Below are 19,205 nucleotides of genomic sequence, written 5' to 3' on the forward strand. Positions count from 1 at the left end.
CCTCACTGAGGCTGTTTCTGGCAGACAGACCCAGCTCTCTATGGCCCCTCGACTTTCCTTAGAAGTCCAACTATGGCCCCTCGACTTTCCTTAGAAGTCCAACTCTTTACTCTTTCTCAAAATTCCTCCAATTGACACTCTGCACTTCCCATGCTAGGGTCTTCTTTTCTCTTCTTCGAGTAAAGATTCCCATTAAGTTCTTAGTGGCAGCATAAAGAACTCCTAGCCAGGCCTCCTGGTCCTACATGCTTAATGTGTTCCGTGACAATTTCTCAGGAGGGTTCTGTTTATAAAGAACTTGGGGAAATAGCTAAGACGTACAACTGAACTGTCCCCAAATGCTAGGCATCATCATTATTAATGTCTTAAAATAATGTCATTTTGGTTGAAATGGTGTCTACCTGATTATGGCACTATTTGGAAGTGTGTTCCCACTGTCACCACTTGTGTCCCTTTAGAACAAACCCACCTGCCCCCGTGAGGAGTCCTTCTTTGGGGAAGTTCATGCTTCCTCCTCTTAGGGTTTATTTCTGCCTTATATGGCCCTCTTCTTCCAGGGGAACAGGCCCTGAGGTTTCTCTCAGTGTCATGGTACTCTCACTGAAGTTTCTGTCTTTTTTTTTTTTTTTTGAGACGGAGTCTCGCTCTGTCGCCCAGGCTGGAGTGCAGTGGCGCGATCTCGGCTCACTGCAAGCTCCGCCTCCTGGGTTTACGCCATTCTCCTGCCTCAGCCTCCTGAGTAGCTGGGACTACAGGTGCCCGCCACCGCGCCCGGCTAATTTTTTTTTTTTGTATTTTTAGTAGAGACGGGGTTTCACCGTGGTCTCGATCTCCTGACCTTGTGATCCGCCCGCCTCGGCCTCCCAAAGTGCTGGGATTACAGGCGTGAGCCACCGCGCCCGGCCGTTTCTGTCTTTTTGAAGAGCCTAGATCCTTCCACTGGAGATGATTCCTGTAGGAGAGGCCCAGCTGCTCTCATCAAGGCTGCTCCTGGCTTCTCACACACAGCCACTCCCTTCATTCCGTCCCCATCTCTAGGTCCACATGGTTACCCTGAGCCTTTCTGCAAAGACCCAACCCATCCCATTGGGTTGCCTCCCTGGGCAAAAGGCTCCCTGCTTTCGCTAAGACTTTCATTGCCAAATGGTCCAAACCCCGGTGCCGCAGGGCCAGGCCTGTCCTGGGGCTGAGCAGCCGCCCTACCCGTGTGGCTGCGCAGTTTTTGGCACACCCAATTACCTCGATGATTTCCCAGGGAAACCTGCCCAATTCCTCCCCTGAGACTGCCCTCTGAGGTACTGAATGGAAACACAGCCACCATTATCACGTGAGTGCTTAGGAAATGTTAGCTTCGAGATCTGCGTTATTGACGTTGTTATTACGTATAAGAAACACATCTATTTCCAAGGAGCATCCAGCCGGTCCCAACTACTTCCACTGAGGATTCCCACTGTAGGAACATTCTTTCCCCTCCCACTGCCAATTTCCTGAGTGGAGTGGGCCCAATTACTGCCACAAAGGCTGTTCTGTGTCCTGTGGACCCAATTCATCAAAGGCCTTGCTCAGGAATCTCTCACTGGCCTCTCCCCGATGGACTGACCTCAGCTGCTTCCACGGAGGCATCTCCTATAGAATCAGGCCACCCACTCTCATGGAAGCAGCTTCCCTGCTCTTTGAAGGGACTTGCTTTATGATAGTCACACGTCCCACAGCCCAGCTACTCCCTCTGAAAAGCTTCTCACCTTGCCACAGATTTGACTTACTCCCACCAGATTTCTTCCTTCCTGAGAGGTTTTGATCTCTCGGAGTTGGAAAGAACCAATTCAACTCCTCCCGTCGCCGCTTCCTATGTCTGGGAACTTGATCCTGGTTGTGAAGGTTCAATGAGATAAGCAACATGAAAGGAGTTAGGCCAGCGCCTGGCCCCCAGTGGTGTTCAGTGAATAGAGGTCCAGTTGAGCAATGTCTTCCTTGAGTCTTCTTTTCCTATGGAATTATTAATAATAGATACTATTTACTGAGCTTTCACCATGTGCCAGTACTGTGGAAAGAGCTATGCATGTGTTATCCTACGTAGTCCTCAAAATAATCATTCTATACACAGGAAAACTGAAGCGTACAGAAGTTAAATTACTTACCCAAAGCCAACGACTCATACATGACAAAGGTCCATCTGAGTCCAAGTCGTGAGGCTTTACCACTATGCTCTCTGCCACTCCTATTTTCTGGTCGGAGAGAATAAAGCAACTTTTTCTTCCAATCTTTTCCAGCCTATGAACTTCAAGAGTGCCCAGACCCAGAGCCCTTTGCCAATGGCATTGTGAGGGGAGCTGGCTACAACGTGGGACAATCAGTGACCTTTGAGTGCCTCCCAGGGTATCAATTGACTGGACATCCTGTCCTCACATGTCAACATGGCACCAACCGGAACTGGGACCACCCCCTGCCCAAGTGTGAAGGTATGTCCCTCCCTCATCCCCAGCAGTTCTTCCTCAGGTGCTCATAGAGACTGGTCCAGAGCAATCCCCTGTTCCACCTGCCTGCTCCATGGGATCTCCAGGGCTGGAGGTCCAGGCAAACCATGGTCCATCCTGTTTTCACATGGTGTGGTCCAGCGTCTCCACGGAGAGGGCCCTGGTGACAGGGCTCCGGGCCAGCACTAGGGAGGACCTGGAGGAGATGTAGGCCACAGCCAAGAGGAAGACATACCCAGCCCTGGGGAAGATCCACCCTGACAGGCTGGAGGACCCCCATTGGAAGGGAAGGTTCCACGTGAGGGAGTGGGAGCCCAATGTATGCTGAGGGCTGGAGAGGTAGAGTTAATCCAGGCACCTGCCCAAAGGGAAAAGAGGATGAAGCCTCTTTCTAAGAACTCTCTTGCTCCCCTCTTCATCTTCCCCCTCCCTGCTCCATTATACTCTCCTTCTACACGGGACTGGAGAGACCTGAGTTGATCTATCAGGGAGCTGGAGGTGGCACTTCCTTGGGTCTTCTTCCTTACCCAGAACCTGGATGGAAGGTGACCAAGAGCTTGTGCTGCCTCCACCCTCATCTGCACACTTCAGTTCCATTTGCCTTCCCTCTTCATTCTGGCAGCCCAGCATTTTCCTGGAGGAGAGGCAGGAATTTGTCTTGAAAAAGGAAGCCTTAGCAAGGGCAATAACCCAGGAAAGAGTGCCCCAGGTCTGGGATCAGATTACCCCAGGCTCCAACTCAAACCCCTTTGCCTCTCTGAGCTTCAGGTTCTTCCTCAGTAAAATGGAACTTCTCATTTATATTTCACAAGAGCTGAAGGATTTCACAGATGGCTCACTCTCAGACTCAAACTCTCAGTTTAACTCTCGATGGAAAGAGGGACCTTGTTTGCGAAACTGAGCTGTTCTGGTGTTGGAATGTAAAACCGTGATTTCTAAAACTATTATAGCCTCAGTTCATTTTTCAGATTTTCAGAGCTCTGCTGTGCGTAACCAGTGGGTCATTCCACAATTGTTGGCCCATCACGTGCTGTGCAACAAGCCTCATCGTGGGCTTTCTTCCCTTTTCATGCCTTGTTTGTCTCTTTATGGCATCACGGGAGAGAGAAAAGAGCAGCGCTTTCTCAGTGTGCTGGCTTGAGCCAGAAGCTCCTCTTCTTCCTCAGAAACCTTCTTCCCTTGGCTTCTCTAACACCATACTCTCTTGCTTTCTCCCATGTCCCTTAGGGCAAATTTTAAGCCGCTTAATATAGCACACATGACCCTTAGGTTAGGGCGTAGTCCCTGCTGACCTCCCATATTCTCCACTCTTACAGATTTTATGTTCCAGCTAAGCTGAAATACTTTGTTTTCCAGTGTGCCATGTTTTCTTGCCTCTGGGTCTTAGCATATGTTGTTCCTTTCCCATACAGCATTCCTCTCTCTTACCTTGCCTACTTAGCCTTAGTCATCCCTTAGGTCTGAGTATAAATGTGAATTATACCAAGAATCCAAGGCCAGGCGCAGTGGCTCACGCCTGTAATCCCAGGACTTTGGGAGGCTGAGGCGGGTGGATCACAAGGTCAGGAGATCAAGACTATCCTGGCTAACACGGTGAAACCCCGTCTCTGCTAAAAATACAAAAAATTAGCCAGACGTGGTGGCGGGCGCCTGTAGTTCCAGCTACTCGGGAGGCTGAGGCAGAAGAATGGCATGAACCTGGGAGGCGGAGCTTGCAGTGAGCCGAGATCGCGCCACCGCACCCCAGCTTGGGCGACAGACCGAGACTCCATCTCAAAAACAAAAACAAAAACAAAAAAAATCCTTACAAAACCAGATGCAGGGCTCCCCAAACACCCCTGTGGCATTCACAATGATGACATGGTCCAGCCTGTGCTACAGATGCTGGTGTGTTTGGCTGTGTCCCAGTAGTGTGCGTGCCTGGGACAGAACTAGAGTACCTTGCTCCCCACTGTCTCCCAGGCAGTGCCTGGCACCCAGGAGATATTCAGCTTATGTAGCAGGGATGGCATGTACCTGTGCACCACTTTCGGGATGTATGTGCATTCACAGGACCCCTGGCCTCTGCTTGGAGTCTATTGGGATTCTCTCTCAGTCTGGTCTGCCCCGTCCAGATGTCTGCTCGATGCCTCGTGTCAGCTACAACACTCATTATTCTGGACCATGGTGTTTGGGGATTTTTGTCCACCATCCCTGTCTGTTTTCCTCCCTGGTGACTGACTCTGAATACCATGAAGATGTCAAAGTCTCTTCATCCCCCTGCCTGAGGCCTAAATCAGTGAGACTAAAATTGGGTGTTGCTTTTGGGGAACAGGAAGATAAGGAGAGAGGATCTTATCTACATAGCAAATGCCTCCTCTTCCGGCGCCTGGGCTGAACATTTTGCCTGCATTGTTTCACCTCATCACCACCACAATCCTATGGGGGAGGTATTCTTAGTCCCATTTTACAGGCGAGGAAATGGAGACTCAGAGAGGCTGAATTACTTATCTAAGAGTATCTGCTCAATAAATGGTTCGGCTATGATTTGAACCCAACCTTAGCCTCACCCCAGGAACCCTCAACTCAAAGTCTAGACCACTAGTACCATTCTAGAAAGAGCAGATCAAAGAAAGAAAGATTTTCCCAATTTCTTAGCTCTTCCCAGCAAAAGCACTGCAGCTCTGACCCTAACATCTGCTTCCTCCCATTGCTGGGAAGGGAAAGGGGACAGCTTCAGTGCATCCTTTCTTCTTGGCAGTTCTCTTCATAAGAAAGAGAAAGAGGGAGGCTGAGGCAGACACACAGAGGGGCCTGCGGTGACAGTTGAGAGCTAGCCAGGGTGTTCTGTGTGGGGACTGGTGGGTAGAAACAGGTGTGGCCATTGTCAGCTTGGCCTCCCCTCCCACATCCCACCTGACCTCCCTGACAAGATGATTAGTTCTAGGAGCTGGGAGTTCCTCATGAAGCCATCTGAATTCTTAGGTGGGTACCGAGGCCCTGCACTTACGTTTGTGTTCCCTTCTTGGCAGTCCCTTGTGGCGGGAACATCACTTCTTCCAACGGCACTGTGTACTCCCCGGGGTTCCCTAGCCCGTACTCCAGCTCCCAGGACTGTGTCTGGCTGATCACCGTGCCCATTGGCCATGGCGTCCGCCTCAACCTCAGCCTGCTGCAGACAGAGCCCTCTGGAGATTTCATCACCATCTGGTAGGCCGGGTGCCGTGTCAACAGCCAATTAGATAAGAGCATTAGTGGGGTTCTACACTGGATTGCCAGTCAGTTACCTATTGGTTTAGAAAAACCAAGAGCTGAGTGGTTTTAAAGGCTGTCAGCCTCCTGGGTTTCAAATAAACATAGTGGAATGGGACTCAGCTGCAATGGGCCATTATGGCTCCTTGAAGGGAGAGGAATGGGAGGGCAGTGGCTCCCAGCCTGCAGCCCTGCCAGGGCCAGGGAAAGTACCAACAGGTGTGTTAATGGGAATAGGTGTGAGTACACAGACTTTTCTTAGTATTTCCGGAGTTCAAACCAACATTCTACATGTACCTGGGCTAAGCCACCCAGACTAATTGAAGAGATTTGAAGTGAAATTTTGTGATGTCCCATTGGTCATCTGGTGCTGAGCCAGCACTTTTCAGCAGAACTTTCTGCAGTGATGGAAATGTTCTATGTGTATGCTGGCCAATATGGTAGCCACTGGCTACAGAGCATTTGGATATGACTGAGGATCTGATTTTTAACTGTTATTTAATCTTGATAATTTAAATGTAAATAGCCATGTGTGGCTGGCAGTGGCTGAATTGGACAGCTCAGCTCTGAGTTATGTAGTTATATATAACAAGAGTTAATTTTAAATTGGGAATACAAATTAGCATTTGATATGTGCAGTTTCCTGGACAGTTTCTTCCCAAACCACTGGATCTTTGGAAGAGCACATAATTTTAAAATTCCTTCGTTTGGTGGTTACTGCCATTCTGGGAATCATCAGGGGTTAGGGGAATTCTCTTCCAAAATTCCCAGACTGCCCCGGGTTAAGTTCCAGCATGATTTCCAAGCAATGGCTAGGAACAGATAGGAGGGGTTAGATAAGGTTTCAGGGAAGAAATCCTTTGCCCCAGAAGGCATTGTGGGTATACTCTTTGCTTGGAAGACAAGGAAATGGAGCCGGTGTGCATAGCAGCAGGTTCCTACACCAGCTCCTCAGCCCTGTCCTAGTGCTGCCCCAGACTGAGAGGACCTGTGGTAAGACCCACACCCTTGCTCCATGGAGCCTGAATTTCCCCCAGGAGCCCATTGGGCTGGTGAAGAATCAGGTGAATGAGGAATCAGTGTGAGCTTCACCGATTCTATCAACTATGTTGGGAGACCAAGTTGGGAATGGTTGGGAGAGGTATCTAGGGCATGGTGTGGGGAAGTTTGGTACAAAAAGAATCATAGCTTCCCACTCCAGGTCTGTCCTAAGGCCACCACCGATGGCACCAAGTGGAACAGGCAGCTGTGGTGACTAGTGACATGCCAGGACTTTGTTTCCTATGTACAGGGATGGGCCACAGCAAACAGCACCACGGCTCGGTGTCTTCACCCGGAGCATGGCCAAGAAAACAGTGCACAGCTCATCCAACCAGGTCCTGCTCAAGTTCCACCGCGATGCAGCCACAGGGGGAATCTTCGCCATAGCTTTCTCCGGTCAGTATGGAAACCTGGCCTGGTGGGAAGGGCCAGGCTTTCAAGTCAAGGCTGAGCTTGACTCCCAGCTCCACCATTTGCAGATCAAGTGACCTTGAGTGAGTTGAATAACCTCTTGGAGCCTCAGTGTCTTCAGAGTTATGAGAATTAAATGTATTAGCCTATGTGAGAGCTCTCAGCGCAGGGTTCTGTAAATGCAAGTTTTCCTCCTATTCCACACTGCCAGGGCAGAGAGGCACAGAAGCCCAATCCTTGGTGCCAAGTCCACTCATTCACATCAACTCACTGGCTGAGTCGTCCCTATACCTGTGCCCCAGCTTGTCCCTTAGCATTTTCTAGCATGATCTCCCTCTCCAAAGGGATCTAGGGCCTCTGCTGACCTCTCAAGGAGCACTGTGTTTTTGTGCACAAATGAAGGCATTGTGATTTCGAGTAGGAAGAGTATGAACAATTCAGGGTAGGTATGTCTTTATTGGCAGCCTGTTTTCTTCTATGAGTCCCAAGTTAGGGATCTGGATATTTCCTCATTTTTACTATAGTGGAATTGCCTAGAGAGACTTATAGAATGTTCTCTGTGGACTTGTGCCCTTCTATGGAATGATGCACATATTTGCAATTTACAGATCACTGCAGATATTTTAACCAGAAATCAGGAAAGCTGGATTTTATTCCCAGCTCCACCTGGGGCCAGCTGTGTGAAACCTTGCACAGGTCCCTTCCCCACTTGAGACCTCAGTTTCTTCACCTGTAGAATTACAGGTTTGGAGTTTGTGACCTGTAAGAATTCTGTGAGGTAGTAAGGCAAATATCCTAACCCTCATTTTACAAATGAAGAAATGGGGCAAAGGAAGGCTCAAGTACTTGCCCAAAACCATGTAGATAGAACTGGAAACAGAACCCAGCCCCTGCAGTATCTGTTACAGTATCTGCTCTGGTGTGACTATACAGTGTTACTACATCCTGCATGCACTCGCAGAAACACACTAAGACCGTGAAAGAGGCAGTGAAAGAGACAGAAACTGACAGAAAGAAATAAGGATGTAAAGAGCCTAAACAGCTGTGACTGCCATTCCCAGGAGCTATCATCCAGGGTGAGTGCAATGTGGGAATGAGACTCTGCCCCCTCCATCTGCTCAGTTCCCATGCCCCTCTTGTTGGGCACACTTGTCGCTCCACTAATGAGATCCAGGCTTTAAGACTCTGTCATTTTGACTTGTGACTTTCCTATAGAGTGATAGAGTATGGACTTCAGAGTCACAGACAGGTTCAAACCTTGGCTCTGACACATATAAGCTATGTAACCTTGTCTGTTGTTTCACCTTTCTGAGCCTCAGTGTTATTATGCACAAAATAGGAATAATATAAGTACTTAACTTCTTAGAGTTAAATGAAACAATGCTTGGAAATCCTTAGCTCTAGGCACAGAGTACAAAAGATGATCAGTAAATTATAGTTCTAATAGCCATCATTGTCATGATTATTTGTATTATATTTAGATATTGACAGTCTTGGTGTGAAGTTACCTTGATGCTAGGCCAGGTCTCTTGTTCCTATTCCTGAGCCCTCACCTGTACCAGAACCAGGTAAAGGAGGCTCAGCACAGCCCCAGGCCATCCTTATTTCCAAGTTCTTCTAAGTAAGGTCTTTCAGTGAGAGTGCTTGCCTAAGGGCATAGTGCTCCTTCTGTCTCTCAGATGAGACATAAGGCCCTTGCTATGGTGTAAATGCTTAGGTCCCCCCAGAATTCATATGCTGAAATCCTAACCCCCAAGGTGATGGTATTAGGAGGTGGGGCCTTTGGGAGGCGATTAGGTCAGACAACAGAGCCCTCATGAATGGGATTATTGCCTTTATCAGAGACCTACAGAATCACTGCTCTGAAGCCTTCTCAGTGGAAAGAGCTAGGAAACACAGAGGCCCAGGCAGGTGGATCACCCAAGGTGAGGAGTTCAAGACCAGCCTGACCAACATGGAGAAACCCCATCTCTACTAAACATACAACATTAGACAGGTGTGGTGGCACATGCCTGTAATCCTAGCTACTCAAGAGGCTGAGGCAGAAGAATCGCTTGAACCCAGGAGGCAGAGGCTGCAGTGAGCCAAGAGCATGCCATTGCACTCCAGCCTGGGCAACAAGAACAAAACTCCATCTCAAAAAAATAAAATGAAAATAAAGAAAAGAAAAGAAACACAGGAAACTCATTTGCCCCTTTCACCACATGAGGACACAGCATAAAGACAGCTGTCCATGAACCAGTAAGCAGGCCCTTACCAGACATCAAAATTGCCAGTCCCTTCAACTTGGACTTCCCAGCCTCTAGAACTGTGATGACTAAATTTCTGTTGTTTAGAAGTCACCCAGTCTATGGTAATTTGTTATAGCAGCCTGAATGGATTAAAACAGCCATTCGTTCCCAGCTTAGACCATAGCCCAAGGCTTCATTGACCACAGGAGCAGGCAAGGGTCTGGGGCAAGAGAGGAGGAACTGCTGTGCCCAGATCAGCAGGTTCAAGTGGGAGAGGCACTGGACTAGGGGATGATTGAGCAAGAGAGGCACATTCCATGCCTCATAGAACTTTTGGTAAGTTGTGGAATTTATCCTACATATAAAAAGTATATGTAACACATATGTGCAGTTAAAAAAGTAATAAAATGAACACCATCATTAAGCCTAAGACAAAGAACACCTAAGCCTTTGAAGCTCTGTTCCTTCCTCAACACATTCCCCTACCCTACCCTGAGAGTTAACCATGATCCTGTACTTTTGGTTAATCATTCATTGCTTTTCTTTTTATTTTACTCCATATCTGTGTCTCCAAAAATATGTTCTTTAATTTTGCATGTTATTTCTGTTATGTAAAGACAATCATTCTATAAATGTTCTTCTGCAACGTGCTTTTCTCACTCAAAATTGAGTTTTTGAAATTCATGTTGGTGCATGTGACTGTACTTAACTCATTTTTCAATGCTGTATGATTTCATTGCATGAAAATATAACCATGTATTTAGTCTACTGTTAACACTTAAGTTGTTTCATTTCAAGCAATATGAACATTGTTGCTTATTCCTTATTGTGAACACCTACAAGGGTTTCTCTTCAGTACATGTCTGTGTGGAGTTGTGAGATTGTAAATATCCACATATTTAGTTTCACTAGGTAATGCCCAATTTATCTTAGAAGCAGTTATAACAATTTACACTCTTCCCAGCAACTGAAATAGAGTTCCTATTGCTCTACATCCTTGAAAACACGGGGTTTTAGCAGACTTTACATTTCTACCAATCTGGAAGATGCATGAAATGTCATTTCACTTGTGTGCTTGTGATGAGGCAGAGCATGCTTTCCTGTGTTACTGAGTGTTCATGCTTCCTGCTCTGTGAAATGTCTGCTCCCCAGACAGCTTTCCTGCTCCAAGGAGAGAGAGATAATGAGCAACTAAGAGGACAAAATTTTTGTGAATCATAACCAATGCTACAAAAGACATAAAAGGATAAGATAGTAAACAAAAACCTGGAGAATTCCATGCAAAGTAATTGTGGAAAACCTAAGAGTGGATATTCAAGATAAGAACTAAAGAAAAAAAGGAGCTAGACTTGCAAAAAGTGGACACTGAAAGAGGGGTTGGGGAAAGAATTTTTGCCTTTCTCCAGGCAAACAGCCCTAAGGAACTTTCTTTTCATATGAGGATCAATAAGAAAAAGGAAAAACACCTTAAGGAGACCTGTGAAAGATTTTATAACATTAAAAATTAGAACATGAAATTTGAATTACAGAGAAAAATGCCCTTGAAGAAAACATGGTTTAGGAACTAGAAGTAATAGAAATAAATTTGGGGAAGCATCTTCTTCTAGTATAAATCTAGATAACATAGACTCCAAATAACAGGTGAAATGTTCAGACAGCACACAAATGAAAAGAAAGGTCTGGCCAAGAGATAAATAAAAGAAAAGCTAAATCTCTTCCCTTCCCCCCTTGAACAATTCAGTCCTAAAGCTGTGAGTTGGGACAAAGCAAAGATATCTAATATGGTTTGGTTGTGTCCCCACCCAAATCTCATCTTGAACTGTAGTTCCCATAATCCCCATATGTCGTGGGAGGGACCAGGTGGAGATAATTGAATCATGGGGGCCAGTTTCCCCCATCCTGTTCTCATGATAGTGAGTTAGTTCTCACAAGATCTGGTGGTTTTATAAGGGGCTTCCCCCCTTCGCTGGGCTCTCATTCTTCTCCTTCCTGCTGCCATGTGAAGAAAGACATGTTTGCTTCCCCTTCTCCCATGATTGTAAGTTCCCTGAGGCCTCCCCAGCCATGCTGAACTGTGAGTCAATTAAACCTCTTTCCTTTATGAATTACCCAATCTCAGGTATGTCTTTATTAGCAGTGTGAGAACAGACTAATACAGCATCCATACTTGTCAGGCAAGAGGGAGTGTGAACCACTGTAGCCCAGGCTGGGGTGTCAGGGGGAGCCACACTGATGGGCTGCCTGGCACGGGCAACTGGAGTTTAGGTATCCGTACAGGGATGGAGCTGGCACAAGGTGTCAGAGCTCTGTGCAGGATGAGCAGACACCTATGTAGGGTATTGGAGCCCAAGCAGAGGAAGTCGGGCATCCACACAGAGAAAGATCAGCCCAGCAAAGGAAGTCAGAGCCCAAGTAGAGTGAGGAGGGAGGGGTCAGCAGAAATGAGACCTTGGTTCCAGATGGGTTATTGATCAAATAAGTTAATACCTTAAGGACAATAGAAGGCAGGTGTCTCACTGTCAGAGAAGAGGGTTAGAACTATATAGAGAGCAAAAATTATAATATACCCAATGGTGTTAAATTTGAATTGGATGTATCAGTGTGAGCTTATGGTTTTCAATGTGTAGAGAAATGGAAGAAAATATGAGTGTGTGGGTGGGGCATGTATGAGTACATGTGCGTATGCACATACATTTCTTAGCTCTTTCTACTGAGAAGGCTTCAGAGCGGTGATTCTTCAGTAGTAATGAGCACATCTAGCTCATTTGTTCCTGAATCTAGGCATTGGTTCCTAAACAACATTTTCTGCTAAAATGGTCCAGGGTTTCTTGAAGAAATGGCTGATCCCAAGCCTGGGGCAGAGAAAGTAGAAAACAAACCAGGAATATCTTATGGCAGAAAGTAAGGAAATGCCCAAGGCATGATGGAGACATGCCAAAGGGACATAGAAGCTGGCTTGGAGGGGTTCTCACTGACCATATTGGGAATAATTTGAGAATCAAAGTCTTTTAAAATAGCAAGAAATGGTGGTAACCTATTGAATCAAGCAGAATACTATGTATATCCACACAGACATTAATTACAACTTTTTTTTTTTTTTTTTTTTTTTGAGATGGAGTCTCACTTTGTTGCACAGGCTGGAGTGCAGTGGTGCGATCTCAGCACACTGCAAGCTCCGCCTCCTGGGTTCACACCATTCTCCTGCCTCAGCCTCCTGAGTAGCTGGGACTACAGGCGCCCGCTACCATGCCCAGCTAATTTTTTTGTATTTTTAGTAGAGACGGGGTTTGACCGTGTTAGCCAGGATGGTCTCCATCTCCTGACCTCGTGATCTGCCTGCCTCGGCCTCCCAAAGTGCTGGGATTACAGACATGAGCTACCACGCCCGGCCAATTACAAGTTATTTTAAGGAATGGGATATTTACATAACTTCAGACTACCCATCACCACACACACACACACAGTAATAACAAAGGGAAAAAAAGTGGAGAAGACTGGAAGACACACCCACCTCATCGATAATAGGACAAATTGAAATCATACCCTGGCTGAGAGCACTCAGTGAGAAGAAGCTAGCATCAGTTCTGTGATTATCCAGTCGCAGAAGCATAAGCAGAACGTAATCAGGAGGAAACACCAGGCAAACCTAACTTGAAGGACATAGTGTCAACTCCCCGACAGGCAATCTTCAAAAGTGTAAAAGTCCTGAAGGCCAAGTAAAGACATGGGAACCATTCCAGACTAAAGGAGACCAAAGAGACATGATAATGAAATGCAACATGTGATTCGAAACTGGATCAATAAATTTTCAAGGAATTTATTGGAAAAACAGGTGAAACTTGAATGAGATGTGAAGATTCGATGGCAGTAATGTGTCAGTGTTAATTTCCCAATGTTGATGGTTGTTTTGTGGTTATGTGGGAGAATGTGCTTGTTTGTAGGAAATACACTAAGATATTCTGGGGTTATAGGGCATCATGCTCGTGACTTACTAGCAAATGGTTCATGGAAAAAGATTTTTGTACTATACTTCCAACTTCTCCCATACCTTTGTGGCTGCTCCAAATTAAAACTTTTATTTCCAAGGGAAACTAGATACTAAAAAATAGTAAGACTGAAAAGAAACAGAATAGCATAATTTTCATCAGCACAAGAATCAGCAGAGAGAAGAAGCAACACTGTAGAAAACCAATGCAAAGATGGGGAGGACAAACCTGAAAATCTCAACACAAATACGGAGAAGGGCAGAGGCATGAAAGTGGTAGAGAGAAGATAGAAGATGAGAAATAAGGAGACCCAGTGGACAAAGAGCCAAGACACTGATAACAAGCATTCAGGAAGAAAGGAACAAAATGGAAATGAAAAAACTTTTCTGAGATGAAAGAAAACCTATGTATATAAAGGAGCTCTCTGTATACCAAGAGAAATAAAAAAGAAGCTGGCAATTTTTTCAATTTATAAGGATGAGGAGTAGGGGAAATCTACGAGAATCCAGGCTGAGCAAGTTAGCTCAAGGGAACCGAAATCAGACAACTCTCAGGCTAATTTTTGACATTAGATTACAGAAAATGAAGGAGGTGATGTTGAAGGGGGAGAAAAAGTTGGGGGCTCCACGTGTGAATGCAGGAAATTGTTATTTGCAGGGATTCAAGATTTTACAATTAGTGCCACTCTATCTGAAGCTGGACTGTAACTCCAGGTGACTGTAACTCCGGATGAACTCCAGATGAACCAATAACTCAAAATAGACAAGATGTATAAAATAAAAGATAAAAATGGGAAGTGTTGATACTAGCTAAGCACAAACTTAAAGCTAAATAATAATGGAAACATGAATTCAAAGCAGTGCAAATACAATAATTCTTAAAAGACTAAAAATAATTATTTTATATTAATAAATGTGCAAGAAGGTGGAAAGGGATAAGAGAATGTCCTTATCTTTTGTGAAAGTGGAATCAATATCTATTATCCAATTGCTGACTTTGATCACTACAGAAATAAAGATTTGGAGTATATATTTTAGTCACTAATATATTTAAAATAGAATACTTCTAAATCACTAAAAGAAAAAAACATGTAAAAGATAATCCAAATATAAAAGGCAGAAAACAAAGCAAACTATTCAAGGACAAAGATACAGCAAGCACAAAATAAGATAAAGCGGTGGAATAAAATCATTCAATTATAATGAAAAATGTAAATTTATTAAAGTTCAATTTCCTGTTAACAAACAAAGATTCTTAGTGATCTGGTTTGGCTGTGTCCCCACCCAAATCTCATCTTGAATTGTAACTCCCACAATTCCCATATGTTGTGGAAGGAACCTGATGGGAGGTAATTGAATTATGGGGGCGGGCCTTTCCCGTGCTATTCTTGTGATAGTGAATAAGTCTCACAAGATCTGATGGTTTTAAACAATGGGAGTTTCCCTGCACAAGCTCTGTCTTGTCTTGTCTGGCTCCATGTGAAACATGCCTTTCACCTTCCACCATGATTATGAAGCCTCCCCAGCCACGTGGAACTGCAAGTCCAATAAACCCCTTTCTTTTGTAAATTCCCCAGTCTCAGGTGTGTTTTTATCAGCAGCATGAAAATGGACTAATACACTTAGATTAATGTAAATAATATTCAACTATATTTTCTATACCAGGAACATGACTAAGACACTGTGACACAGTTTAAAGATAAAAGGATGGCCAGAGATTATATTGGGCAAATGTAAACAACAGCAGTAACAATCAAAGAAAAATGCAGAATTCATAATATCTTCAGGGTTCATCCATGTTATAACATGTGTCAGAATTTCCTTCCTTTTTAAGGCAGAATAGCATTCCACACATGTGGTCTATATTTATTAATAACGTTAGTATAGACCACATTTTGTTCATCTGTTCATCCTTCTATGGACAGTTGGATTGCTTCTACCTTTTAGCTTTTGTGAATAACGCTGCTAAGAGCATGAGTGTACACATATGTCATGATAATTTTTTAAGTGATTATCCATTTAGGAAGATTGCAGGAAGATGCCCACTTAGTGATAGGTGGTTTGAGAATTGCATATCAAAACCTTAGCACAATATGGTTAGCTACACATTCAAATCACGTTGTGGTGCTTGTGCCACTCATAATGTTCTCTTTAACTGCCCCTCTCCCGTGGGCACTTGGCAGCTGTTTCTACATTGTGACACCCCTCCACGCAAACACCTGCCCCTCAACCACAGAAGCTTGGACCAGAGGTGGACACCTGAGCTGACTGCAGCAGGGGCAGTCAGATGTTCTCTCTTGGGAACTTGAAATAGGACCCAAGAGATTCTACTTTTGCCTGGACCCATCTCCTGAAAAGAGAAGATAAAAATCCAAGTGCAATGAATTGCTGCTCTTCTACTTTCCATGTGGACCAAAAAGTAGAAGAATCCTGTGTGCAGAAAGGGAATGATTGAGACATGGGAAAATTTCCTTGGTTTCTGATGGCCCTTCAGTTCCTTGTCCTCTACCTTTGTGAAGTCTGGCTGCAAATCCACCCTTCGGTTCTCTTCTCTGAGAGGCTTTTTGCTTATTCTAGCCTGAATTGATTTATTTACATCCAAAGGTTCCCAATGAACACAACCTAGGACCCGGTAATCCTACTTCTGGGAATTACGCAAAGATATTTGCATGAAGATATTGCTTGGTATGTTATAACAGGGAAATTAGAAATAATCTAAATGTAAAAATAGTAAGACATTAGGTATTATAAATTTAAAATATATCCTCAGAGAGAGAGAGATTTAAAATATATCCTCAGAGAGAGAGAGAGAGGGAAAGATACAGTCATTACAAATCATTCATGTACAAACCTGGGCAACATAGTGAGACTCTGCCTCTACCAAAAAAAAAAAAAAAAAAAAAAAAAAAATTAGCTGGGTGTGATGGTGCATGCCTGCAGTCCCAGATACTCAGGAGATTACTGTGGGAAGATCACTTGAGTCCAAGAGTTTGAGGTTACAGTGAGAGCTATGATTGTGCCACTGCACTCCAGCCTGTGTGACAGAATGAGAACCTGTCTCGAAAAAGAAAAGAAAAAGAATCATTCATGTAGAATACAATTCATTGATTTAGGGAAATGTTTATTTTATATTGTTCAGTGCAAAAAGCAGGTGATTTTAAAAACTCAGGTGATGGTATCACAAGAAAATACAGTGATTATGGACTCCCTCCCTAGACCACACTCACCACTCCTTGTGATGTTCTGAAAAAGAGATACAAGCAAGAAACAAAGGTGAAGGAAGGCATTTCAATATTAGCTGGGCATGGACTCCAGATTCAAAAGCAGAGCCTCAGTCCTTGGGTAAGCTCAAATGAACTATGTGAGCTCACGTTTTTTTTTTCTAAGCTAATTTGGTTTTAAAGGTTTCAAATGAGGCTGAGTGTGGTGGCTTATGCCTGTAATCCCAGCACTTTGGGAGGCCAAAGTGGGTGGATCACGTGAGGTTAGGAGTTCAAGACCAGCCTGACCAACATGGAGAAACCCCATCTCTACTAAAAATACAAAATTAGCCGGACGTGGTGGCGCATGCCTATAATCCCAGCTACTCGGGAGGGTGAAGCAGGAGAATCGCTTGAAACCAGGAGGCGGAGGTTGCCGTGAGCCGAGATCACACCATTGGGATCCAGCCTGGGCAACAAGAGCGAAACTCCATTTCAAAAAAAAATAGATAAATAAAAGCTTCAAATGAAAGGCCAATCCAGCACACCCAGCAGCTTGAGGAATAATGTTCCCAGGAAGACGAGAGGGACCATTGCTCACAATGGCTGCTGCTGAGCCCACTGCTGCCTAACATTAATAAAGCAGCTGCCCACCGCCCAGCAGTTCACATGTTCACACACACCAGAATCTGGCTACGCTCTCTCAGCACCTCACCCTCTTCCCCCCAGGGGAAGAAGGAGGGTATTCACAAAATGAAATGGGGAGTCAGCCTTGGATGTCCCCTGCCCCAGAGTTCTGTAGCAATAACATGGTAGATACAGTGGGATACCATCAACGTGGTAAGAGAGAGAGAGAGAGAGAGTGTGTGTGTGTGTGTGTGTGTGTGTGTGTGTGTGTGTGTGTGTGTGTGTGATGGGAAACAGGGAGGGCATGTCTGTAAAAGACCCAAGATCCTACAGCAAAATCTTTACAATACTTATGCCTAGATAGTGAGAGTTGGGAAATTTTTGTTTTGCTGCTTTTTAGTATCCCATAAGCTTCCTCCATTAAACAGACATTCGTAATTTTATGGCCAGGCACAGTGACTCACACCTGTAATCCTGGCACTTTGGGAGGCCAAGGTGGGAGGATCACTTGAGCCCAGGAGTTTGAGACCAGCCTGGGCAATATCATGAAATCCTATCTCTATCAAAAAAAAAAAATTGTAATTAGCCAGGTGTGGTGGCATGAGCCTGTAGTTCCAGCTACTTGGGAGGCAGAGGTGAGAAGATAGTTTAAGCTCAGGAGGTCAAGGCTGCAGTGAGCTGTGATTGTGCCACTGTACTCCAGTCTGGGTGACAGAGCAAGACCCTGCTAAAAAAAAAAAAAAAAAAAAAAAGTAGTTTTAAAATGTAATGGAAAATGACCCCAGTCAAAACAGTAATCACAAAATATAAAGTACCCAGGCTGTATTTAAGTGGAAATTTGTTTTTATTCATTTTTTTCCTGGAAAAGTTTAGTATGCCTTAGAATTTTCGAAGATAACTATGACGCTGGGAATGGAAGGCACCAATTTTTTTTAACTTATTAAGAAAAAGTATAATTGGCTACATAAAAACTTAATACTTCTACAAATCAAAAGTGCCATAAATAAAACCAAGCAAATGATAAACTGGGAAAATATAATTAACCAGCTAAGGTCAACCTTGAATATTCAGAGTTCTTCAAATTTATAAGAAAAATAGGGACAAAGAAGGTCTTTCATAGCTAGATCTTCTTTCTGTCTAGAGTTTTATAATGTCTCAAGCTGCAAGGTTTCACAGTGCACTGGATGTTGATGACACAGTATGCAGTGCACAGAGGTACTGTTTTGTCACGCCATATTTTTGGGTGATCATGAAGTGATGTTTTAAGTATTTAAACTTCTAACATACTGGTTTATCGCAACTCTTTTAATAGACAGTTAAAAAGAGAGATGCAAATAGGCCATTAACATGTGAAAAATGCTTAGCCTAATTAGTTATCAAATGCCAATTAAAATAAAATAAATGCTGCTTTTTTGTTTAGCAATTTAACAAAGATTAAAACAGACGACTGTCTCTCCCAGCTGGCCCTAAGTTCTGTGAGGGAAAGGGATGTATTTGTTTTGGTTGTTCTTGTATCCTCAACACCGGACACAGTGCCTGACCCAGGGTGAGCCCTCCATAGACAATCATTACACGAACTGGGTAAAAGAAGAATGATGGCGCCCAGTGCTGGAGGAACTGTCACTCTGTTCACAGTATCAATGGGAACCGTTTTCCTGGAGGGCAAAATGGAAGCATGCAGCAAGCGCGGATGTGGCCCTGGTTTATGTTAAATCAAAGGTAAACCCATTTGGTTACCTCAAGAGTGCCTCTTAGTTTTAGCACCCACATTTCAGAGAGCTTACATATCTCTCAATACAATACATTTCAGCGAATGCATCTACAGAAAACATTTACATTTAGATCCCCCAAAACATAATACACCATTTTAAATAAATCTATATGCAGGGAAATCTCAAGTTGCATTCCAACTACAGTTGGTAAAATGTCAGAATCTCATGCGGACTTTTGGAAAGGGGCTCCAATTCCATGGCGGGGATGTGTGTCTCAGAGGCTGCTGGCTCTG

At 44.5% G+C, this 19,205-nt stretch overlaps 1 protein-coding gene across 14 annotated transcripts in view; it reads left to right on the top strand.

The window, feature by feature from the left end:
* CSMD2 (CUB and Sushi multiple domains 2) overlaps nt 1-19,205 on the top strand; it is a 650,869-nt gene that overhangs the window by 552,952 nt on the left and 78,712 nt on the right. For 12 of the 14 annotated variants that reach the window (XM_045375140.3, XM_045375143.3, XM_045375139.3 and 9 more), the window contains 3 exons: nt 2,271-2,459; nt 5,486-5,663; nt 6,997-7,142. In XM_045375140.3, coding sequence (XP_045231075.2) covers nt 2,271-2,459; nt 5,486-5,663; nt 6,997-7,142 — 513 coding nt within the window. Of the gene's footprint in view, nt 1-1,752; nt 1,879-2,270; nt 2,460-5,485; nt 5,664-6,996; nt 7,143-8,999; nt 9,251-19,205 lie in introns of those variants that run through there. The other 2 variants (XM_065525405.2, XM_074012983.1) reach the window with 2 other exon arrangements.

The sequence above is a fragment of the Macaca fascicularis genome, chromosome 1, assembly GCF_037993035.2.
Source record: "Macaca fascicularis isolate 582-1 chromosome 1, T2T-MFA8v1.1".
NCBI lineage: Eukaryota > Metazoa > Chordata > Mammalia > Primates > Cercopithecidae > Macaca > Macaca fascicularis.